The sequence below is a fragment of the Cenococcum geophilum genome (genome assembly GCF_001692895.1).
Source record: "Cenococcum geophilum 1.58 unplaced genomic scaffold K441scaffold_57, whole genome shotgun sequence".
Lineage (NCBI taxonomy): Eukaryota > Fungi > Ascomycota > Dothideomycetes > Gloniales > Gloniaceae > Cenococcum > Cenococcum geophilum.
Window position 1 is genome coordinate 905,412 of NW_027137615.1, and position 24,401 is coordinate 929,812.

General features: G+C 50.2%; 8 protein-coding genes across 8 annotated transcripts; 4 read left to right on the forward strand and 4 right to left on the reverse strand.

Moving 5' to 3' along the window:
• Positions 1-1,643: 1,643 nt before the first annotated feature.
• K441DRAFT_667816 (oligopeptide transporter) lies at positions 1,644-5,011 on the forward strand. The gene is made up of 7 exons (XM_067649901.1): positions 1,644-2,147; positions 2,222-2,528; positions 2,582-2,846; positions 2,902-3,153; positions 3,203-3,520; positions 3,583-3,918; positions 3,976-5,011. Exons 1-7 carry the CDS (start codon positions 2,086-2,088, stop codon positions 4,728-4,730), a joined length of 2,295 nt encoding a protein of 764 aa, XP_067498874.1. The 5' UTR covers positions 1,644-2,085; the 3' UTR covers positions 4,731-5,011.
• Positions 5,012-5,835: 824 nt separating this feature from the next.
• On the forward strand, positions 5,836-7,005 carry K441DRAFT_619769 (uncharacterized protein; the record flags this gene model as incomplete). The annotated part of the gene is made up of 2 exons (XM_067645890.1): positions 5,836-6,215; positions 6,369-7,005. Coding segments are annotated over 2 exons (1,017 nt in total), but the record flags the coding sequence as incomplete, so codon positions are not given.
• Positions 7,006-8,225: 1,220 nt separating this feature from the next.
• Positions 8,226-9,476, forward strand: K441DRAFT_584261 (uncharacterized protein; the record flags this gene model as incomplete). Its single annotated transcript, XM_067644539.1, has 4 exons — positions 8,226-8,296; positions 8,349-8,509; positions 8,592-8,923; positions 9,012-9,476. 4 exons carry the CDS (start codon positions 8,226-8,228, stop codon positions 9,474-9,476), a joined length of 1,029 nt encoding a protein of 342 aa, XP_067498876.1.
• A 1,427-nt stretch (positions 9,477-10,903) lies between these two features.
• Positions 10,904-12,804, forward strand: K441DRAFT_690099 (alpha/beta-hydrolase; the record flags this gene model as incomplete). Its single annotated transcript, XM_067652356.1, has 7 exons — positions 10,904-10,987; positions 11,041-11,294; positions 11,450-11,510; positions 11,644-11,778; positions 11,862-12,452; positions 12,509-12,727; positions 12,769-12,804. 7 exons carry the CDS (start codon positions 10,904-10,906, stop codon positions 12,802-12,804), a joined length of 1,380 nt encoding a protein of 459 aa, XP_067498877.1.
• Positions 12,805-12,862: 58 nt separating this feature from the next.
• On the reverse strand, positions 12,863-14,438 carry K441DRAFT_667819 (peroxisomal d3,d2-enoyl-CoA isomerase-like protein). The gene is made up of 5 exons (XM_067649902.1): positions 14,252-14,438; positions 14,017-14,167; positions 13,868-13,945; positions 13,194-13,706; positions 12,863-13,124 (listed from the first exon to the last, which is right to left on the reverse strand). Exons 1-5 carry the CDS (start codon positions 14,312-14,314, stop codon positions 13,093-13,095), a joined length of 837 nt encoding a protein of 278 aa, XP_067498878.1. The 5' UTR covers positions 14,315-14,438; the 3' UTR covers positions 12,863-13,092.
• Positions 14,439-15,298: 860 nt separating this feature from the next.
• K441DRAFT_645168 (ABC1-domain-containing protein) lies at positions 15,299-17,612 on the reverse strand. The gene has a single exon (XM_067646786.1). It carries the CDS (start codon positions 17,545-17,547, stop codon positions 15,508-15,510), a length of 2,040 nt encoding a protein of 679 aa, XP_067498879.1. The 5' UTR covers positions 17,548-17,612; the 3' UTR covers positions 15,299-15,507.
• A 996-nt stretch (positions 17,613-18,608) lies between these two features.
• On the reverse strand, positions 18,609-19,202 carry K441DRAFT_425615 (uncharacterized protein; the record flags this gene model as incomplete). The annotated part of the gene is made up of 1 exon (XM_067641581.1): positions 18,609-19,202. A coding segment is annotated over one exon (594 nt), but the record flags the coding sequence as incomplete, so codon positions are not given.
• A 2,120-nt stretch (positions 19,203-21,322) lies between these two features.
• Positions 21,323-23,168, reverse strand: K441DRAFT_281992 (uncharacterized protein). Its single transcript, XM_067640930.1, has 3 exons — positions 23,089-23,168; positions 21,787-22,988; positions 21,323-21,729 (listed from the first exon to the last, which is right to left on the reverse strand). The coding sequence occupies exons 2-3, from the start codon at positions 22,974-22,976 to the stop codon at positions 21,387-21,389; spliced, it is 1,533 nt and encodes a 510-aa protein (XP_067498881.1). The 5' UTR covers positions 22,977-22,988; positions 23,089-23,168; the 3' UTR covers positions 21,323-21,386.
• Positions 23,169-24,401: the final 1,233 nt, after the last annotated feature.

A 24,401-nucleotide genomic window follows, 5' to 3' on the forward strand; every position in this document is an offset into this window, starting at 1 on the left:
AGCGTCGAAGATGTTAATAAGGCGCTAGCACCCCTGCCGCCGAGTAATTGTACTGACTTGAGGCCTTAACACCAAGCTATATACGGTATAGAGCCTTAGATAGGCTTATGAGGCTTGCATATACGAAAAGTGCAAGAAACGGTTGCCACATAATGGGATCGGTCCGATGCCACGAACAAAGCTTCCTTATCTTCGCGCTGAGTTGGATGAAACGTCGCGAAACTTGAGGGACTGATAACCCAATAATTTAGCCTTAGCGGCCTTCGCTGCGCCGTGCTCGAAGCCTATCGCAGGAATCTTAGACTGCGCGCAGCTGCAAGGGGGTAACGTGAGCGGATCGCTAGCGTCTCCACATCGAACGTTCGAGACTTACGTACAAATTTGTATAGAACCCCCTAAACAGCACTATACACAGATTCTAATACTTTGTATGTCCCTCCCGAGCCTCCAATATGGCCGTACACTTCTCCCTCATACTCCTATCCCATCACCCATCACCCATCAATTATCGTCCTACATTATTGATAAGAATTTGGCCAATCAGGAGGCATGGATTAAGTACAGTTCCTTGGTGTTATATACACGGGTCCACATCTTTATCGATAACGTAGTAGGGGGATGGGATAGTACTTTCGGATATCCCGCAACGAAAGCTCGCCCCATCCCTTCCTTATATACTATATAAGCTCATTTTTATCATTAGAAACCTCTCACCCATACAAGACTTTAATAGGGTTTAGATTAGGTAAATTAGTAGGCCAACTATATAAGAAAACGAAGTATCTCTTGATAGGCTGCTCTTATTGCTTAAGCTATACGAGATAAAGCTCTATTCTCTATATTATAATAGTGATATATTTACTAAATTTAGGTATATAATACTTAGGAAGACACTTCTCTTTAGGCTTTCTTATGACGTAGAGCTGGCCTTTACTATGTAAAAGAAGGCGTTATCTGTCTAAATTACACGATCCCATTAAGAGTCTCCAGTTCTTGTGTATTTGGGCCTAGAATTGGCGATCTTCCATATGCTTTAGTGTAAGAAACGGCTTCTCTGTTGCAATTTGTCAAAAGTATTGATCCTTCTCGAAGGCGGTGACAAGAGTTCTCTCGTATACGTTAATTCCGAGCTCATGTGCGATTTCTTTGTGAGTTTGAGTCGCTGCTCGTGATTGAAGGAGGCATGGGCAATAAGCTGCTGTCGAATTGGATGACGGCCTTGCTGCTTGGCGGGGGTGGTTGACTGCTTAAGACAGTAACTGACCGTATGTTGAGGGACACTAAGCTCGTTCGCGATGTGAGTCTGTCTATTGAGCCGTGTAGTAGAGAGTGTAAACTCGGGCGCGTTCCGTAAGACGGCGTTGTGGAGCTTTGGGAGCCATTAGTTTGAAAAGTATTTTAAATTGGGGGAAATATATACAGATTACTTAGTAATTATTGAAGCTTTGTGGAGCGCGCTAGCAATCCGCTCATGTCACCCACTTCTATCGTCGAGTTCCATGCGTACGTTTACGCTTGAGGCGTTGCTCAGACGTCGATGGCTTCCAATCTTGTCCATGTCTTGGCAGTGTAACGTTATTTGATGGGGCAGCTTGTCGCAATCGAGCAAGTGGCAAGCGCTGCACTCCTACACGGACGTGACCGTCTTCAGCTTCATCTCCCTTGCCGTTTCAGGGCCCACGCCCGTCCCTGCAACGGACCAACGGTGGCCGGGACGTCCTGGATCGACGTGTTCCGAGACTGATTGTGTTGCTGGTCGTTCCATCATGGATGCCATGCCGCAACGATAGCTTCACTCGGATTGGCAGGAGTCAATGTTCTACAGACCTTCCATACTTTTAGCACCGTATTTATTCCATCTAACTGGTCGGCTGTAATATAATCGGCAAGGGATGCGATAGAGGCAAACATGCTGATAGAACATGGCTCCTTCGCTACCGTGGCAAAGGATAGCATTGTCCTATAAGCTCATGTAGCTAGTTTAAAGTATATTACAGTCATGCACCCCTCCTACCCTGAAGCTATCGTGGGTCACCCAGACTGCGTGATTTCCATCCTTCCACAGTCCACTCCTGGTATTCCATCATGAGTTCCAACGAGGTCCTCGACGAGAACGTCCAGTTGGGCGGCCAGATCAACCCTAACGTGTAAGTGTCACCAAGCTCCTCACCACCGCTGAATTCCACGTTGGGCAAGAACACCCCATACTGATCGTCACCAGCCCGCCACTGACTGAGAAGGAGAACACCTTCCGTAATCAAGAACACGATCCTTCGACAATAGGCTCTGGCTATGGCTATGAGAAGGAGCTTGGCGTCGACGAGACAACAAAGGAGCTGGATGACGACCAACATACCGATTTCTTATCGGATCCTTTCCGTCCCTTCGACGATCTTCCCGACGAACCTCACCGCATCATCACCATCCGAGCTGTGTTTGTCGGTCTCTGTTGCGGCGCTCTTGTGAACGCGTCCAATGTCTACCTTGGTCTCAAAACGGGATGGACCTTTGGTGCCAACCTCTTCGGCGTAAGTACATGTTTAGAAGTACGATAGCAAACTCTTAACTGATTTCCCGTCAGGCCATCGCCGGTTTCGCTGTCGTCAAATTCTTTTCCAAGACCTTCGGAGAGAATTTCCCTGTCCTTGGAGGTAGCTTCGGCCCTCGTGAGAACAACATCGTCCAGACTGCTGCTATGGCCTCTGGCGGGTTGTCAAGCGTGTTCGTGTCTGCGTTCCCAGCTCTCTATCAATTGAATCTCCTCGATACACCAAAGAACGACTTCTGGAAGATTGTTTCCCTCACTGTAGTGGGTGGTTATTTTGGATTTTTCTTCGCCACGCCAAGTGAGTACACTCCCGTTACTGGCAATTACAATGCCGATACTGATACTGAACATAGTGCGTAAATTTTTCATTGTTTACGTTGCGCGCGAACTCCGCTTGATTTTCCCCACTCCTTCCGCAACGGCTATGACCATCCGTAGCATGCATCAGGCTGTTAGTGGTGAGAGGATCGCCAAAATGAAGATGAAGGCTCTAAGCCTTGCATTCTCCGCCGCCCTCATCCTACGCGTCACGTCGCAATATGCCGTTGGAATTCTTTGGGATTGGCACATTTTCACGTGGTTCTACATTTGGGGTCATCACCACAGTATGTCGTTTAATTATTCGTGCTATGAAATAAGAACTAATCCATGTAGATCTCGCTCTGGCCGTTGAGAATTGGGGCTGGTATCTTGAATTCACCCCAGCTTTCATTGGCTCTGGCATGCTTGTCGGTCTCAATGTATCCATCTCTTTCTTCATGGGCAGTGTTCTCGCCTGGGGCATTATTGGTCCTGCGCTTGTCCACAATGGTGCAGCATGGGGCGTCGATATTAGCGGTGGTGATCCTAACTGGGATGGTGCCATTACCTTTGCGTCTCTCAGCTTGAAGGCCTCCAATAGGGATCACCCAAGCCCCAGATATTGGCTTTTGTGGCCCGGTGTCCTGCTCATGATTGCTGTCTCTTTCACTGGTAAATACTCTCTTTCTCCCAACATCCCCTCGTGAAAAAGCGGTTACTGACAACAGCTATAGAGCTGGCGATGCAATGGAAGGTTATTTATTACGCCTTCAGAGCTCTCTATCGTGGAATCGCCAATGGCCTTTATCAAATTGGAAAGGCCGCTGGCAAGGAGATCGGCTTCTTCAAGAGGGTTGGGCAGCAAGAAGAAGAAGACCTGGTTGAGGACTCCGCTGCACCGCATGAGCTTGTCAAGATGTGGATGTGGATGCCAGGGCTTATCCTCTCGATCATTTGCATTTGCGTTGTTCTAGGCGTCGAGTTCGAGATGCCTGTGGGCATGTCGCTTCTTTCGATCTTCCTTGCGTTCTTTTTCTCATTCCTTGCCGTTCAGTGCGCTGGCGTCACTGGTAAGTCTCCCCGCCCTATTAAGATCTCTCACAGATCATGAGTTCCGACTATGACAGATATCACTCCCTTGACCGCGGCCTCTAAGGCCTCCCAGATCGTCCTCGGCGGCGCCACCAAGGGCGAGCACTGGAATGTCGCCCACGCGCAAAAGCTCAACCTGCTCGGCGGCGCCATCGCCAGTATGGGCGCGAACCAGTCATCCGATCTAACCAGCGACTTCCGAACCGGATTCCTGCTGCGCACACCTCCCAACCAGCAATGGTTCGCACAAGGCATCGGCACCATTGTCGCCGTTTTCCTCGCCCCGGCCATGTTCCAGCTCTTCACGACCGCGTACCCGTGCATCATCGACATCAACGCGGACACATGTGCGTTCTCGGCGCCCTCGGTCTCGGCCTGGCGCGCGGTCGCCGTCGCGGTCACCGACCCGGCGTTCCCGATCCCGCGCTCGTCCGGCATCTTCGCCATCGTCTTCGGCATCTTCGGCTCCTTCATGGTGCTGCTGCGCCATTACGTCTGGGTCGGCCGTCTCGAGTGGGTCCGCACCTACCACCCCAACATGATGTGCATCGGGCTGGCGTTCGTGCTGCCGCAGACCGTTTACGGCACCGCTATGGTTATAGGCAGCACCGCGGCGTACATCTGGGCGAAGAAGAAGCCGGGCCATTTCGATATCTATGGCTATGCCGTGGCGGCGGGTTTGATTGCCGGAGAGGGGATTGGAGGCGTTATTAATGCCATTTTCCAGGTTGCGGGTATCTCGGGGGATAAGTATGGGACGAATATCGCGTGTCCTGTTAATGCTTGTTAAGGGGTGCTGAAAAGGGGTTGGGTTGTAATGTTTGACGGACTTGGGTTGGATCGGGTTGGATGTGGATGGCAGTGGGCATACCATTTAACGAATGTACTTCTGCTAATGCCAGTCTCTAATATCTGAGTACAGCTCTTGACTGAGCTACAATGCAATCTGTGACCTTGAAATGAGACTCGGGTAGCTAGTATGGGTAGTTAAATATGGTAAAGCAAGGTATCGAATGTGGGATAGTGCTTTTGTGGTGGATTCCTTACCCGCATTGAATTAGTAATCGGTAGCTCTCAATCATGTACTAAAGAGTACTTCAACACCTTTATAAATCTGTTGAAAGAAATACTAAGTCTTGAGTGGCAGACTTGGGATTTTAATTTCCTAAATCCCCTGGTATTAACCCTGCATCCAGAGGTCCTTTACCTCCAAACTTCGAACTTAAGAGCTCTTGATGGTTACAAATACTCGACGCCACAAGAACGAATGAAGACACGTTTATACCTCAGATTATCCTCATCTATCACGCTCCCCATGCTAAATATAACGCCCCTACAACGCTGAAAATCTATGGAAACCTACCCGACGCGCGTCTAAAACCACGCGACGTTTAATTAGAAACAAGCTCACCATCTGATATTATAAAAAAGCCACCGATGTGCCAGCCCCGCTCAACGCACAACCGCATTCATGGCCCGCAAACCAAATCCGTCTCCAGCTCGTGCTCTACGCGCGCCGAAAGTAGCTGGGCGCATATCACTAGCCACTTTGTATTTCACCGAAAAGCAATGCGAGAAAACAGCAGCCGGTGTCGGCTGTGTAACCAATAGTTCCTCATCATAAGCTGCAAAGCTTCGAGGCTCAGCTCATCTAGACTTGGGAAGGCTGAACTAGTAGCCATTGTCATCTACAGCGTGCGCTAATATCCCCCACAGAACGGGCGTCCCTTATCAAGCATATGTTCTGTTCATCTTCTTGGAGCTTTATACCCTTGAGACCCTAAGTTAGAACTGCCGGTGGTTGATACTCCGTTTACCTTCAACAAAACCTTAGCCTTGCGGTTGAAGAACCTACAGTCACTTTTACCTCGCATAAAATGGCTTCCAGTATCATTATGGAGCCTGAGCAGTATCGATACACTCCACTCAGTTCTCTAAACTCCATCCGCCTACTCAAACTCGAGCGGAGCGAAGAGCCAGTGCCACTCAAATGCACAGTTCATGAGGCGGACTTGAATAACCTTCCCAAGTATATCGCTTTATCTTATGTTTGGGGCGATCCTAGTTTTACGGAGTTGATATACGTAAATGGTGCAGCCCTTTTCATTACAAAGAGCTTGTACTTAGCTCTTCGACACTTTGGCCGTCATCACCCTTTAAAGGCCTGTGATATATTTGTGTGGACAGATGCTATTTGCATCAACCAAAAAGACATTCAAGAAAGAAACAGCCAGGTTCGGCGGATGAAGGATATCTTCGAACGCTCCTCCCTTGTGTGGGCTTGGCTTGGCCCGGAACGAGATAACAGCTCGCTCGCATTTCAGAAGATCGAAGAAATGACATTGCATCTGAACAAATACAGGGAGAGAGCAAGTTCAAGCAATTTCGAGCATGATGAATTCTGGACGCAAGCCCGGGCTGCACTCAGGTCTGGTAACCCCATTGAAGAATCAGATTCCGTCATACCTTACCTTCTCAGCCCCGAACTGGGCTTCGCAGGAGGCTCTCGAGGCCTTCTGGATTCGGATGTTCACGTAGCGCTTGAAGCGCTCTTCAACCGGGATTGGTGGATCCGCGCCTGGATAGTCCAAGAAGGCTTGAGCTCAGCCGAGACAATGATATGTTGCGGAGACGATAGTGTCTCACGGGACCAAGTTTGCGTGTTTCTTGATGTCCTCCACATGATATTCACTAGGCCCGAATACATGCACTACACAGCTTACTGCATTCCTATTAATTTCTCCATATTTTGGAAAGAACGGAAGAAAAGAGCTCACGATATGCGATTCGAAGAAGTTCTTAATCACTTCAGGTATTACCAGGCGAGCGATCTAAGAGACAAGGTTTACGCTCCTTTAGGGCTTGCTCTGGAGTCGACAGTGCGTGGCTTCCGGATAGGTTACGAGTTGCCAGTGGAAGAAGTCTATCGTGACGTTGCCATACATCTTCTTTCCACCGAACAGAATATTGACTGGCTACGGCATTGCGGCAAGAGCTCAGAGACCACTTTAGACTTGCCGAGCTGGGTACCGGATTGGAGTTTTAAACCCAGGTTCAACAGGTTATCTGCCCACCTTGTTGATGTAGATGGAAGAGAGCGGAGTGCTTATATGGCTCATGGAAATCTCCATCTTCAGATTGGCCCCAGCATTATCCATGAAAACGAAATCTTTTTATCAGGAGCCCTTCTAGATGTCATTGATAATCTTAAAATCTCTGGAACTAGATGTTCGGACACCAATAGTGAGGAATCATGGTGCCCCCAGAATAGAGATGTTTGTTACAAACCTACGGGTGAGGATGAATATCGAGCTTATCTCCATACATTGTGGGCAGACATTACACATGAAGTTACAGGAGAGGTACGTAGAGGGCTGCCTTTGGAGGTTCGGTATGTCGGTACGGGAAAACCATTTATGGATAAATTTTTCGACAAACTACATAAGCGGGCCCTTGGTGCAAACGCGGAGCAACATGACACATCGCATTCAAAAATATCCGCAGATAGCCACTATTTTATGTTGCTCCACAATATGAAGAACGTCACCGCTGGAAGAAGATTTGCCAGAACGAAGCAGCATAATTTTATGGGGCTCGTTCCGAAGAACACCGAAATAGGCGACTGGGTATGCGTTTTTGCGAGCTGTCAAGTCCCTCTAATTGTAAGAAGTGCTGGGAATGGGAAGTGGGTATTGATTGGAGGCTCCTACGTTCACGGTTTGATGGATGGCGAGATTGAAAAGTTTATTGAAGAGGGGAAGGCTAAGCTGGAAGCGATAGTCCTTCAGTGACTCGAGTTTGGCCTGTAGGCTATTGACTGTGATGCATCTCCATATTCTTTCTAAATTTGGATACGACCAATAAAATCTCATGCCTCGGGAAATTGGTAGGCTGTAATTGGGCCAGATTTCCTCAGATACATTTCTGTGTTGCCTGATGAGAAGCCGCTCTTAACGAATCTCACCTGCCTAGCGTCTTTCGGCAAAACCTTAAAAGGCCGGAGACAGGGCCATTAGTGACGTATGTAGAAGCTGTATAGTCAAAATCCGATTCGGACTTCTCGGCGTCTTTTTGATGTGGTTGCCAGCTTCAACTCTTGCATTGAGATCTCGTCAATCTACCAGTGCCAATGGCCCGTGTTGACCTTTGGTTTCCGTCCAACGCACCGCCCGTATTTTTAGCCACCCCCGCTAAAGGCCGAGCCATCTTTTCATCGTTTACTGCCTGATGAATGCAGCAGGCTGGACCCGGACATTAACCTCCACTTGCAACCACACAATATGCAATGCCGGAACTGACGTTTGTATTTGGCCCTAACAACACTTTTTTCTTCGACTCGCCGAAATCATGGAAATTGTAAGATATTCTTCCTGCTCTTCGGAAAGACTTGCGAAGCTGATGCGGCTAGTCACAATATCCCGCCCACGCTCCGCCAGCTCTTCAACGCTTCCATGAACCCGGGATGGCGAGTGCAACAACCGTACTGCGTAGCCCTCGCGCCACAAAACGATTCTCCGGAGCCACTGTGGTATATAGGCTGCAAGGTGTGCGACGGTAGCGATAAGCTGTGTAAGTTTCACTAGGTCATCCTGTCCCTCTACTACGCCTCTGGGCGCTCCCATCTGTTGCCCGCTAATCGTTGCTGCAACAGTTTATACACAGAACCACTTCGACATCAACTATCCAGACCTATCTCGATGGATCAAATCGACCCCAAATGCGCCGAGCGCATGTTTTTTGACATTTGGGCCCGGATTGACGTATTTCGCTTGCACGCCGGGAATGGGATCGAGATGGAGCGGCGTACCCAGCGATTTGGCAGATAAAGTCACGAAGGCATATGATACGCCCAGCCAAGTTGCCCTTGGAGTCAATAATGCGTGGTTCGTCATGTGGCCCGATGGCTATTATTCGTGGAAGTTTTATGGGGGTTATTCAGGTCTGGATAAGATTCTTGATGCGGCGGAACCGAGATCCGTTGCGGTAAGTCCGAATATCATTTCCTCGGAATAGGCGTCACAGCATCGTGAGATGCAGTATTTTGTTAAGATGGCGCTGATTTTACCAACAGCATCTTGCACTAAGCCCTTACTCCAACCTGCAATACTTTGTTGCCTTCAAAGATCGCACGGTCAAATACAGCCTCTCACCAGAATGGATGCCGCAAATGCAAGAAGTCTTCATGGAGTGGCAGGTTGAGATTATGAGGGCTCAAGGAATCTATCATAATCCGTCCTTCAGCTATCCTCAGACGCCTCAGACGCCCCAGACGCCTCAGACGCCCGGAACGCTTGGTTATTTCTCGCCCATGACGCCCGCCCCGCCCTACCAGTACGGCGCGAACACGCCGATTACCCCTCCAAACCCATACCCGGGGTATCCATCCCCGTATGGGTATTCTCCCGTGAACGGACCGCTGGTCGCGAATAATCTGGGACTCCCGCCCCAGATGTCCCGCGATGTAAGCCAGCCATCCTCTCGAGATCGAAAGTCCCGTGTGTTTGGCCCTAGTTTGCTGACAAGATTTTTTTCCTAGAGGAAGGACTCACTCAAAAAGATTGACGATGGGATAGGAGTGGCGCGTACTGTGGTTAGCATTGCGGCCACAGGTATGGCTATGGGCGGCACGACGTGCAATGTCATGTGATGCATATCAGTGTGTCAGGTTCGGTTTGTCAGGAGCTACACTTTGTTTTTCGGAGTTTGCGGGGATTTTTGAGGGTATGAATTCTGTCTCTGACGATGTCACGGTGCGGCATTTGAATACCCTGGAGTCACGATACGACTGTGGAGCCTTGGAGAAGCGTTCGTTCTTGACATTTAGATTATCAAGCTCTACACTTCTTTTCTACTAAATAATTATGACTCTGTTTTAAGCCCGGGGGGTGGTGCTTTGAGAAGCTGTCCCTTAGCACGGTGACGTCCACACGGTAAGTGATCCGTGCAGAACACCAGAATCACCCTCATATTTCTCATCACGATCCTAGATTCTATTGATTCTATTCCGTATTGGCTAAGCCTTATCGATAGGTCGTGGGAATTTTACCGTGCCAAGGGATGATGGTTACAGAGGTCCAATCGACTCCTGGATTTACAAGTGATATATCTGATGGTCTGATCCTCTTGTCTCTGACTTCTATAAAACTATATCTTCGAATTAAATCTGGCATCTCCATCGAAAGAAGCTGTCAAGTCGATTCCCTCCTGTTCGTCTTCATGTTGCTGACTAGTGGGGTATCGTTCCTCTCCGCGGAAGGTCTGAGGCTTCTGTCGGCACTTATTCAACTTATGGATCAGATAATGTCTCTTTTGAAATTCGGCCTGTATGTGCCGGCGCAGTGAGCTGAAAGATACCAAATTTCTCTATTAAATCGTGCAGAGGAGTTTATGCAGTGGTATGTCTGGTCCTGCATTCTCCTTTCACTTGTGTAGAGTGTCTACTGATCCAGCTTGTTTCTTTTCTAATTTTATTTTAATTTCCGGCTTGTTGTCTCAATTCTAATCCCTTGGACTGCAACCGTGCAAGAACTTAGAGCTCGTGAATGTTCATGCCTGGTCAAGGAGGCTGTCTTGACGAATTGGAAAATACCTCGTCAACAAAGTCGAGCGATTAAAGAGTTCATTAGTCGGATCGTGTATCTGTATCGTTGGTCTTATAGGCAGCTATATGCGGCGAAATTCCGGCATCGTGTTTGTCGGCGTTTCACCTTCCTTGTCCAGACGATCGTCACTCGTTTCTCCCTCGTTCCTGCATGCCAAGAGCTTAATGAGCGGAGTACAACGTCTACCATGACCGAGATCCCGTCACCGATCCCACTTCCGCTTTTATTGAGTTGCAGATGTGGGCAGCATCCCTGACAACCGTTGTTCGAGGCTGAAATTAAAGTTTGCGCTGCCCTCCATTCAAATATTTTGCAGCATCACAGGAATTACTTCACCCGCCACCTGCTACCTGCCGTAAGGATGTTACCGGAGATGCAGTCATGGATGTTGCTATTACTTGCCCTTTCATTTTTGGTCTCTCCTATAGCTACGGCTGATCCTACTGTGACTGTCCTAAATAGCACATATTCCGGCTTTATTTTCCAACTTTCAACCAGGACCTGTTTCTTGGCGTGCCATACGCCCAAGACACTGGCGGACAAAACCGTTTCTCTGTCCCGCAGGCTCTCAATGAAACCTGGACAGACGTACGCTCAGCGAAGCGATATGGGAATGCATGTCCTGATAATACCCCAGCCGCGGATGCAGCGTATGGTATGAGTGAGAATTGCTTGAGTATCAATGTCATAAGGCCCGCGGGATTGGAGGAGAGCCAGAAGTTACCAGTCATGCTCTGGATCCACGGTGGCAGGTTAGTTTTCATTGTCTTTACTCATTGTCCTTTATAGGCCACTCGTATCATGTAACATGTCAAGAGGATTAATATTTCATTCTTTAATATTAAAGCTAGTAGAATTTATCGTCTACTTCATTTCCATTCTTTTCCCATCTGACCTTTTCTTCTAGCTATCAAGTGGGAACTAGTGCTCTTCCATATTATAACCTCACATACCTTGTGAAAAGATCTGTCGAAATAGGATAGCCTATAATCGGCGCAAGTATCATTATCGAAAAGGAGATGGGGCATGCTTTACAGCATCGAAATCCAGGCATGTAACACAGCACTGCTTTCAGCTATGACAAAACTAACTGATATCAAGGGATCTGGTAATACAAACCTATCTCTTCAAGACATGCGGAAAGCGTTGGCGTGGATTTCAGAGAATATCTCAGCATTTGGAGGTGATCCTAATAGCGTGACTATCTGGGGAGAGTCTGCGGGTTCATTCGCTATAGTACGTGCATCCAGTTTAGCTCCGGTCCAACTTCTATATTGGCTGGAGCTTCCCTACTACTTCCTCCGCATATTGGTGGTCAGACCTCGAATCTCTTCCACCACTCAATCCAAGAATCCGGCAGCGCAACTACGGCCTGGTATGATGGCAGCTCCTGGTACCAACCAATATACGACAAAATCGTCGCCCAAACCAACTGCTTATCCGCCATCGACACGCTGGCCTGCCTCCGCACGGTCCCCTACTCCGCGATCTACCCCTTTATGGACTCCTCCAAAGTCACCGGCCAAGGCTTCTACCCCACCGTCGACGGCGACATCATGCCAAACTACCCCACCGAGCTATTCCACTCCGGCCGCTTCACCCACATCCCGCACCTCTACGGCACAAACTCCGACGAAAGCACCGATAACGCACCCGACGACGATGTCATAAACACCGACTTCGACCTCTACGCCTTCCTGCTCAACTCGACCGGCTTCGACTTCCCGCCCTCCACGGTCCGCGAAATCATGCGCTTGTACCCGGACGACCTAACCCTTAGCATTCCGCTCAACACGGGCACCGAGCGCTTCGCCGCGCAGGGCTACCAATTCAAGCGCATCGCCGCGACCCTAGGCGACGTGTTCTGCCACTCGCCCACCTACATCTACCGCTTCAACACGCGGCCGTTCGTCAACAACGCCAACGCGACGTATACGGACCTGACGGGCAGTCTGACGCGTACAAGGGCGTCGAGCATTTCAGCGAGGTGGCGTTTGTGTTTGGGAATCCGCTGTTTGTGGGGCCCTGGCCGGAGTATCGGGAGTTGAGCAGGCAGATAAGTGCGCAGTGGATTAATTTTATTCATGGGGAAGATCCGAATGGGGTGGGAGTGCCGGTTTGGCCACGGTATAGTGAGGGGTCTCAGGGGCTTAATTTGGTGCTGCAGACGGAGGGGCAGGGGGGAGTTATGTTGAGGAGGATACGTATCGCTTGGCGGGGAGAGAGTATTTGACGAAGTGGGCGAGGAGGAGGCATGTTTGAGGTGAGAGGAGTTGGGTTGGGCGTAAGGAAAGGATACGAAGGACGTGTGGTAACGGAAGCATGCAGGGGAGGTGACTAGAGGTTCATTCCTAACCAACTTGAGAGATTTGGCATGTATAAGTTATGATAACGTGACCTAACAAAGAAATCAAGATATACGTGCTACTAATAACTTAATTAGATGCCACGATATTATGGGTAGAAAATTACATTTTTAGGGGTAATTATCCCAGTAAACCAGCGCACTGCTCTGCCATGTGCTACGCTCCGATTTCTAGACCTCGACTCTTATATCTTCGATGTCCGGTTCTTCGATTTCGCTGTGCATACGTCAGTTTCATCCACACAGCCCCCTAAGAAATAAGGGAAGAGAACGAGGGAAAGCTCACACTCCAACAACGCCCTCTTCTCCTCAAACCTCTTCACCGGCGCATCCTCCACGAACCGCTCCGCAAGCGCATCCATCGCATTGACCACCGCAATCATCCTCTGATCCCTCCTCGGCGCATTCTGCAGCCTCTTCATCTCCATCATACTCTTCCCATCATTAACCTCCAACTGCTCGCGCAAAAACCCCAGCACGGCCTCGTGAAACCCGTCCTTTGGGAAAATCCGATTGACCAGCCCCCACCGCTCGAGCTCCTCGACCGTGACCTTCCGCCCGAACATCAGGAAGTCGTTGGCGCGGTGCACGCCCATGCTCTGCGCGAGCGAGATCGCGGACCCGTTCTCGGGCACCAGCCCCAGCGCGCTGAACGGCGCTTGCAGGTATGCGCCCGAGGCGGCTAGGAAGATGTCGGCGATGCCTTGGAACCAGGCGGCGCCGCCGCCGACGCCGGGGCCGTTGAGGGCGAGGACGACGACTTTGCGGTGGTCGATTAGGGAGCGGAGGAGCTCGGTTGCTGGGGAGGGGTTAGGGTTTATGAGGAGAAGAGAAATTTGAGATGGTTGAAGAATTGGGGATGAGGAAAGTAGGTAATGAGGGAGAGAGAGAAGGGGAGGGATCGTAGACTTGGGGATGCAGGCAAGGCGTGCGAGAATATTGAGTTAGGAAACCACCCACTGGTCGAGAATCGCGCCAGAAATGCTAGTTTCTTTTCTGCATCGTTCTTATACTCGACTTTCGCCTTTCCTCCTTCCGCTATTCACTGTATTAGTAGAAGAACCAATTGTGTCTAAACCTTCTTCGCCTCTAGAATCCTAAGCACTCACCCTTGACATCTGCGCCTGCGGAGAAAAACCTCCCCTCACCAGTCAGAACAGTAAACACAGTCTCCGGATGCTGATCTAGCTCTCTTAACGCGGCGATAGTGTCCGGGATCAGATTGCCGCCAAAAGCGTTGAGAGATTTGGGGCGGTTGAACTGGGGAGGTTAGAATGGGATTCACAGACGATGATGCAAAGAAAGTAGCATAGGAGACGGTGTGGATGAAGGATAAGAAAGTACCTTGATAATGCCGATTTTACCCGTGATCTCGAAGATGATGTCGGTGTACTTATTGGCGGACATTGTGGTTGTATTTGTACGAAATTGAGAGTAAGGTGCTTGATAGTGGGAAGACTTAGAACACGAGGATTTGAGTAGTATTCTTACTGGTTCACGAGGTAAGCATTTCACTTATAACGCAGTTAGCCTCGAAGAAACGCGGTTGACGTACCAGAATATGTCGGGGATAATAGTAAGCTAACCCCACATCTGGAAATTGCCTCGGTACAACGACCGGTTGGGTATAGCGCCTCAATGACGCTGATGAGCCCAGTCTCTGTCTTGATGACCTAATATGGCTATTGTTGGTTCTCTGGCGCGTGACAGCATCTTCGACACGACTCGAGTACGCTGAGATTGCAGTGCTCGGACATGGGGTGAAACTGAACTGGCTCTAGGCTTTCTGCTCCAATTGGTTGGCTGCATACTAACTGACACTAGTAGCGGGAACGGTTGAGGCTTGAAGTCGCGCATCTATTGACAGCAACGACTGTAGATTAATTTAATTGAGTTTGAAGACGTAAGAAGCTATCGAGTCTGGACCTGTCGATTGGCGCGTTTATACTAACATTACAGTACCATCTCTGAATGCTAGGAACCTTGTCAGAGGGAACGCTGAGTGGCTAACTTTATTAGCCAATGGTTGAAGAACTTGCGAACGTGCGCCAAAATTGCAGCACACTCCTCAATATTCTGCTATTGGCCTCTTTCGGCGTTACATCTCCCGTGGATGCTAAATTGTAGTGCGGGCTAGATTTTTTCTTCGCCGCCCAGATTGACTACTTAGGACATTTACTAAATAAGTTGGTATTAATGCAGAGCACTTCTTTTCGTCTTGCTAAACTAAGAAATGCCTGCTTAATGATATGGGTATTAACTGTGCTCACGAATACTTGAATCCAAACGCCTTTGAACGAGCGATTCCGAGGAAGGTACGCTTAGTCTTGTTCACTAATTTTGCGAGCGTTCGAAGATGATGCACCAGGGGCTAAGATGATTCGGATCTATTGCTGGCATGCCGAAAGCGCTATCATACATATAATACGCCACCATCTATACGCGTACGGCTGGCGTGTAGGTCCGAACGCCATCGCTGTCTCTACCCCCGCCCAACCATCCTAGATTTATGAGCGGAATCATACCAGAGATGAGATATCCCGCCTCCACTCCGAGCGTCTCCAAGACCCGTTGACTCCTAGGCTCGCCTTCCAGCTCAATCATCCTTCAAAAACCCCATGATTAAGCTCAACTCCAAACTCCTTCGCCATGACCCTCATGCGCTCCTCAATATCCTCCTCCATGCCCCTTCCCACACCTAGCACCTGCCTAGCTCTCGACCACAGAAACAGCACATCGCTCCCCAGCAACACAAGCCTAAACCTCAGATGCTTAACCCAATTCCTCCACCTTTCCCCCCACGCCAGGTCCTTACTCTCCGCAAGCGCACGACTAGCCCACAATCCCGTAATCTTGATCCGATTGACCGGCGAGCCCAAAAACTGATTATTCCCCTGCACAATACGCAGATTGCGGCCAATAAAAATCAGCTCGCGCGGCCACTTCGTCTCATCGCCGAGGATCTGCTTGACGCCCTCATGCGCACGAACCTGCATCTCGAACGCGCGCTCCTGCTCATCCTTCCTCCTGCCGCCCCTGCGCAGCTCCTCCAGCGTCGAGTTGTCGCCGCCGGTGTAGGGCCGCATGAGCGTGGCGGACGCGAAGATGTCCGGGTTGTTGATGCCCCACGAGCGCACGATGTCGGTGATGGTCGCGTTGTCGAAGGCTAACAGCGATTTCCAGAACAGTGCGTACTGGTGCCGGAACGCTGGGTTCATGTGGATGTAGAGCCCGTGGTCGATGAGCACGATTTCGGGCTGGCCGGACGGCAGGCGCCGCACGAAGATGTTGCCCGGGTGCGGGTCGCAGTGCACGAGGCCCCAGAGGAACATCTGTGCGCTGAAGAGGTCGACCATGGTGGTCATGACGGATTTGAGGGAGAGTCCGAGCCCGCCTTTGCCGTTGGGACCGCGCCAGTGGGAACGGTCCGGCTTGAGCGTCTCGTGGGCGGCTGGGTTAGTGGATTGGTCGTTGGAGTTTGGATTTGCGGCGACAGCGGCGCTGGAGGTTGGAGGGAGCGGTTTCCCGCCACATCCTGGACTGCCCTGGCCCCGACCACCTTGCCAGTTGTTGGTGATGCCTTCTTTGTCCCAGAGACGGATCCCTTCAATCCATTCGGCGGTCATGACTCGCTTAGAGCTCAACTCGCGGTAGACTTGCGGAATATAAACTCTTCCTCTTAGCCGCTTCTCACCATGTACTAGCTTCCTCATCGCCTCAGCGTTATCGGCCTCGTTCACGAAATCGGTCTCTAGCATCAGTCGTTCCGAAATATAAGGTACAAGGCTGTACATCGGGATGTCAAACCACCACGTATATACTCTCGCGACGACCCTAAAAGCCCACAAATCCCATCCGACTTGCCTCGCAATCTCCCGCTTCTGGATCTTGACTGCAACCTCCCTCCCATCGGCCAACCGCGCCCAATGTACCTGCGCCACACTTGCCGACGCTCGTGCCGTCCTCTCCATGATTCCCTTCCCCTCCTCGCCTGCAAAACTGACCCCAAACATCTCTTCCACGCTCTTGCCAAAGTCCTCCCGGATCACCTTCTCGACCTCGTGCCATTCGTTCTGCGGCGCATCGTCGAACATCTTGCTGAACATCTTCTGGAACGCCGGCGGCAGGATTGCACTCTGCATGGCGATCGCCTGGCCGATTTTCAAGTATAGTCCGCCATTTGACCGTAGCAGCTCGAAGACCCGCTCAGCATTGCGCGCGTGCAGTGCTTCGATAGACGGCGCAAGCGGCGGATGGGCCCGAAAGTTGATCTTGTAGTCCACGCCGACCAGGAGCCCAGTTTTGAACGTGCGGAAGGAGCGGGTCAGGGAGGAGGCGTTGAATTGGATGTCAATGACGTATCCGGTGCCAACGATGGCTGAGAGGATGAAGAGGCGACGAACCCACTTCCGCCGCCGGAACGGAGGTTTGACTTTGCGTATGCGAGGTTTGGGGAGGTCGGCGGGGTTTGGGGGCGTGAGGGGGGAGAATTGCTGCGATTGTAGGTGGCGGACGAGTTGCGGAGGAGAGCGGGCGAGCCGTTGGAGGGGTGATGTAGGAGAAGTGGAGGGAGGTTTTAGCAGGAGGGGACGACCATGGCTAAGAAGGGCTCTGCGCAGCACTGGCAGGCCAAGTAACATAGTTACGATTCGTGGTGGAGGTGGTGTTGGGAGAAAGCCGTCTCCCACCGCGTGGTGTAAGCCTGAAAAGGTAGTTGAAGTTAATTTTGGATATGTAAAAGTAAGATGACGCCGCTGATCTCACAAAAGCTTGGCCTTTCGGCTCACTGACAACCCCTGTCGATCTCCTCTCCGCTTACAACTCTTTTCTCCGCAGCTTTGAATTTTGGAACGAAATCTTCCGGCGCAATAATTTTCCTTCAACCTGCTTAGTCAATTCGTACATTTGCCCGTAGGCTAGCATTTAGACTTGTCCATCCCGAAGCTATGAAGGAGGAAATGTAAAAGGGACTCGAGCTGCATCTTCTGCTCAGTGACCTTTTCTGCTCAAATGTGTGGTCTATTCTCCTACGCACTATATACGGTGAATTTATTATCTCTCGTTTATGCTGCCACCAATTCATCTGCTCCTATAGCAAAGGTGCTCAATGGGAAATCCCATTTGCCCAGCCCCTTGTAGGGCCACTGCGATTCAGGTGGCCATAGTCTTTGAACAGCTCTTTCTCGGGGGTTAAAGATGCTACACAGTACGAATACAGCTGTTACCAATACAATACTGCATTCAATCTGTCTGAGGATTGTCCGGCACTCGGTAGTCTGCTCGCTGATCCTCTGGTGCAATATTTTCTAATAGTATACTTATACTTATGTCTAGTCTTCCGCCCAAGTGGCCACACTAATATGGCCTCTACACCGGTTCAACTGCTGACCCGCAACACAATATCTCCGGCATCGTGTGCAACTCTCAAGATACAAACACCTATCATTACGGCTAGCAATTGTGGTTTTGTCGAAGCCGATATGTGGAGGAAGGAGGGGATTGCGTTTATTAACTCGATTTCGAGGGAGCTGTTGGCATAGCTTTCGATCCAATATTCCCAAGTAAATCTTGGAGAATATCCTAAATATGCTGTAGTCTACGCTCTTTGCATCTCGTGGCGGGGCATGTGATTCTGGTGGATGAAGAAGAGAACCGTTCGCTTTGGATTTTGCGGTTGTCATCACTCACGACTCAATCCTGACTCTTCAGAAATCTCCTCCCTCTCTAGCACCTCCAAATTAACCCCCCGACTCTCCGCCGCCTCCCTCACAACCCCCATCCACTTTGCAACAAGCGGATGCGCCTCCGCAACCTCTCTAAACGTGACATCCTCCTTCTTCTCCTCGGCCCCAGGCACATCCCACCGCCACACGCCCCCCCCATCAAAAAACTCCTCCCCCATCACCCTCTGCATCCCCAACTCCCGCCCCGCCTCCCCCCTCAACTCACGCACCTCTTCCACCCACCCCTGCCTGCCTCCCTCCTCACCCGCGCCCTTCTTCTGCACCTGCTGCACCGCGCGCACCAGCCCCTCCAGCACCCCCAGAATATACCCGACGCGCAGCCCCAGCACTGCGCCTAGCGAGAAACCCTCGTCGAAGCCGGCCTGCACGAACTCGGCCTTGCTGGCGGCGATGCCGTCGCGGTAGCCCGCGGTGGTGTGGGTGCGGCGGAGGGCGGGGAGGTCGGTCAGGGCTTCGTGGGTGCGGGGCGGGTTGGCGGGATCGAGGGTGGGAGAGGGGGGGGCGGAGTCGTAGATGTCGGAAAGGTGGTTTGTTGGTGGGGGGGAGGGCGGAGGAGAGGCGGGGATGGTGGCGGTGGAGAAGTGGGAGGGGAGTGGGGAGGTGGTGTCGCGGAGCATTGCGGTAGGTAAATGGAGGGAGGTGAAGATACTGCTAGCTGAGGGGAAGGAAACCCTAGGGGTCCTCAAATGGGAAGCTACCGTGGGTGCCGTAAAGCACAGCCGACGGTACGCGACTTTCTGAGATTTCACAGTAGCGGGTGGATAACCGATTAAGCCATTGACGCTTTGATTGGTTCTTGGGCCACGGCGGCCCCGCATATCGCAGTAATTTCCCCTCTGGTAACCAGCCCACTTTTAAATCCAACAGCGGACAAACAAGGAACGCCGCAATCGTATCGTCAAGTGGATTTTTTCTACTATTACTCCTCAAGTTAGACTCATCCTTCTCCCAGTCAACGCCAATGACCATTGGATATTGGTGTCGCTGGAAATATATTGCAAAAGTGATGGTTTTACTGCCAATGCTTCTGTGTGGGACCCCATGGGCAGACCGACCGCTACGTCCGAACAAACCATTCGTGAAATAAAAGCCATATTAGCATTGTTATCAAACAACGATATACCTGACCTGCGAAAGGGAACAATCACGACAAATTTCAGGACGCTTAACGTATTTCAGACACAAGCAGACGCGGTAAACTGTGGTATATATGTGCTTTAGTTTGCAAAAAGCCTTATTTTTCATGGAGAAGTACGCAACCTCGCTAAGCCCAGCTTGTTACGTCTGGCATTCTCAAATGAGCTTAAAGTTTTCTTCGACAACGCAGTCAACTCCAAAAACGCAGAACCTCCTATTCCAGAATTCCCAGGAGTCAGTATCAATTCTGGCCCCTGCCGCATTGTGAATTTGGATGAGTGGAATCCCGAGTGGCATTGCATAGCTGGGATGTGTCGTCTTGACGACTCTGCAGCCTTCGCGAGATATACTACGGCTGTTTTATGTTCCCCTGCCAAACGCCCAGAAATCCCATCCGGATTCAAGACGCTAGATGTACTTAGGGTATGTCGTGCAAGCAGCGAGTGGAAGCCAAGGTGGAAGACTCCTAATAATCCATCCGGAAACAATGGTGCCATTGCATTCTGTCAGTGCATGCAACAAAGAAATCGCAATCGACTTCGCAACGCCCATTACTAGCATTATCTTTGTCATGAAGAGATGCCCAACACGGAACGTTCCTGCGCTAATCGAGGACCCAGACCAAATAACACATAGTCGCGAGCGATACCTCGTCTACACCGGCCTCGTCAAGATGGCGTTCGTACGGGCGTTTATATGGACGTTCGTATAGGCGTTCGTGTAGGCAATTAATTGATAAATTAATTGATTGTAGAGCCGTTCGTATAGGCGATTATAGAGTCTTCCTAGTATATCAGTGCTGCGTGTTAGTAGAGCCTCGAGCAGAGCCTCGCGTAGAGCTTTTGAGCAGAGCTTGAGTAGAGCTCCGTGCAGATCCCTGGCAGAGCTCCGAGCAGAGCTTCAAGTAGATCTTTGATAGGGCTTTGAGTAGAGCCTCGTGCAGAGCTTTGAGCAGAGCTTCGATAGAACTTCGAGCAGAGTTTTGATAGAGCTTCGAGTAGAGCTTCGAGCAGAGCTTCGAGCAGAGCCTCGAGCAGAGCTTGGTTAGAGCTTTGAGTAGAGCTTTGATAGAGCTTCTCTATATAGACCTTGTATTTAGGCTTGTTTTTGAAGGCCTTATAAAGGGCTTTATATAGAGCTTTGAGCAGGGCTTTATATAGGCGTTCGTGCAGGCGTTCGTGCAGACATTTGTAGAGACGTTTGTAGAGCCGTTCGTAGGGACGATTGTATGGCGACTAATCGTATGGGCGTTCGTACGGCCGATTATAGAACCCTCCTAGTATATTAGTGCTGCGTGTTAGTAGAGCTTTAGAACTCCATATAGGGCTTCGAGTAGAGCTTCGAGTAGAGCTTCATGTAGAGCTTTTGCAGAGCTTTGGTGGAGCCCCGTGCAGAGCTTCGTGCACGGCTCCGTGCACGGCTTACCCCTAAGCTCGTCCGCGAAGGTTCTTGCGAAGGGCCCGAGCTTAATTATATTATAAAACTGCCAATCTATACCAATAATTTATATAATCTTTATTTTTAAATTAAGTATATTCTACCCAAACTATTGCCAATATTTAATATTGACACTGCAAATATTGACAAATGCCAATATTTTATTGGCTGGAATTTCGCTTATTGAAAACCACGCTCTCTGGGGGTGCTTCATACTTGGCCCACCATTGCTTCCCGGGGTACGCGTTGGCCTCTACTGGTATCAAGAACCCGTCGGAGAGTGCACATGCAAAAATTCCGGTATAGAGGTTACCAAGATTGATGATCTTTTTCCCACTACGGATCAGTTGGAGGAGTTCTTGTGGTTGAGTTGATGCTCCCATCCCATCCCCAATGATTATCATACCATCTCTAGCACGCGATATTGCGACGTTGAGACGGTGGCCATCTTCGACAAATCGACGTCTCACACCCGCAGCGGCGACGAGATCGACAATTACAATGCTGGAAGGAAAGATGTATTAATATAAAAACGATTAATGGTAAGCCGTAACTTCTTACCTGCGTTCATCTCCTTGGAAGCTATCGATAGTGACCGCGTCGACGAATTGAAGCTGCTCGACCCAGGCTCCTTCCGCTTTGAGGGTCTTGGACATATGAGCAAATGCATTGATGAATGCCCGGCGCTCAGCTTGATATGGCGTGATGATGCAAATATCGGTAGCAGGAAAGTTAGCGGCGAACAGACTTTCCAGGCAACCGAGTGCGACATCAATGAACGCTGGGTTATAAATCGACGTCCCACTCTTTCTATCGACACTGCCCCGGACATCCATCACAACGTAGGAGCAGTTGTCTAAGCCATGCTTTTCTTTCATAAGGGTCTGAAATTTCATGGCATTCTGCCTGGAGTTCACCTCTGTGCCTGGGGCATCCTGGATACGATTGTCGTATAGCTTTCCCCAGATCTGTCGAATCCCAGGGACAGCGCGACGTTGATGTGTGAGCATGATGGACGGCCATTGTAGTCTTTCAACTAATCTGACCAGAGGGGATGTCTTGAGCTGCTCCGAGAACTCATTCTGCGGAGCTTCTGGTGCCGTTGGTTGACCTGTCTTCACCACGTCACCCTCGTGCTTGGTCTCGAAGTTGTCTATGGTTAGCTGGTTGTGATACACCAGTGACGTGGCAGGAGAGATGACTGTGGGCCGGTTCTGCTTCGGGTCGCCACAGAGCACAAAGGCTTCTGCTTCCGGAAAATTTGCAATTGCCATAATAAGGTCAGGTTCAGTACAAACTCCAGCTTCATCGACAAGGACCATGGCCGGGCGGAATCCCTTTATAGAACCAAGGTCATCGCAATTTCCAAGCGTGGTAATGATGACCGAACAGCTCAAAGGAATGTCAGATGCCATCTGTTTAATGGCATCCTGGAATTGCCTTGATCTTGCATTTCCCTCTTCGTCGTTGGGAAACCCAGTCTGGAACTCGCTGAATAAATGGCTAAGCTCAATATCTTTGCCACTGTGAAGACGGTCTGTCATCATTCTTGACAATATATACGGCGCAACCTCCCTCGTGATTCTCCTGTCTTTAGCATAGCTATCGTCTTCAGATCTCATTTGATCGATGAGAAGTTCGAGTGCCAAGTCATCATAGATCATGTCGTCATGGTTGTCGTCTTCGTCGAGGGGGGGTGCGGCCGCTGCAGGGGTGTTTTTAGCAGTAGCGGGCTTGTGCTTGCTAAGCATGGTTTTGAACCTCTGTATAGATTTCTCATTAGCTTCAACAGATAACAGCCAACCTAAACGTGAAGAAGGGGAGCTAGGTTTAATGAAGATGTATGTCCTGGTTAGCACGTACCTTCGATGCCAGAGACAATGCCTCATAGCGGCAGAACAGAAAGTCGGCATGATGCTCGTAGAAGACACGCTTGATCAAGTTTGTCGCAACGTTGCAAGCGTGATTTGTGACTGTGGCGACCACCGTGACTTTCCCAGCAAATGCGTTTGCAAGGGCCATGTGAGCTAACGTATGTGTTTTGCCAGTGCCTGGTGGACCGGTGAGCACCTGCAAGCGGTTGTTTACCTTCGAGGCGTCTTCGAAGACAAGACGTTGGTCGGGACGGAGACTTCCAATAGCGCCGATGGCCTTCTGGGGAAGGTCCTGGTACGGATTGGTCTCCCGAGAAGTACTCATGTCGTTACCAAGGAGGACTTTGGTGATGTCTGTAAACTTCTCTTGGAGTTTTTGAAACCGTGCTAGAGCCTTGAAAAGCTTCCTGGATGGTCTGTCCGAGTCGATAGGGTCTAGGAAGCATGTCGATCCGGAGGACTCTTCGAGATTTCTTGGGTCGCTGATTGCAGGCTTGAAGAACTTTGGAACGTGTGTTCTTTTGTCAAGATTTATAGCCAAGCAGAGATCAAAGAACCTTGCGAAGTAGGGAAGCCCAAGCACTACTCCCTGCATTGATATGCCGGCGTGGATAGCCGTGCCATCTGCAAGTGCATCTGTTTCAGGTTGTACTATGCTACCATCCGCCTTGACTTCATAGGGCCATGCGCGTTCAGCGCTAAGAGCCTTGCCTTTGCCTTTGCTTTTGCCCTTGCCAGTGAACTTTTTCGATATCTTGATCTGGGCAAGTTCTTCATTAATCCCGGCTGTTTCAGGATCTTCGTCGAATTCGAAGTCTTGGATTTCATCGGCGAGATTCACACGATCCCCAGGGCCTAGGAGGTGGCGGACTGGATCCTCAGCAGAACCAAGCTTCACGAACGCGAAATACCGACGGAGTAAGCCGTCCTCTCGCTTTCTAGTCTTTTGATCTGCCACTAGAACGATTGTGCACGGCTGCTTTTTCATTTGCACAGCAATTTCCCGCCTAGCATCCCACTCGCGTTGTACGGCAGTTGCCATTGTTAGAAGGTACTCGTCGAGGGTTCTAAACGCGTCCTTTACTTTCACTCGGAAAATAGGGCCAGTCTCAAGAAGAGTCTCACGCATGATACGCAGGTTAAATTGAATTCTGTGATAGAGGTTAGCGCTATCGGGTCATGTACAAGTACTGTACTAGTAATGTCCAAGTACGGTGTGAAAGCGAGGTAACAGGGACGTAATAGTAAAGAAAAATAAGACTGCAAGAAGGGACTAGACTTGCACTGGCTCTTCCTTGTTCT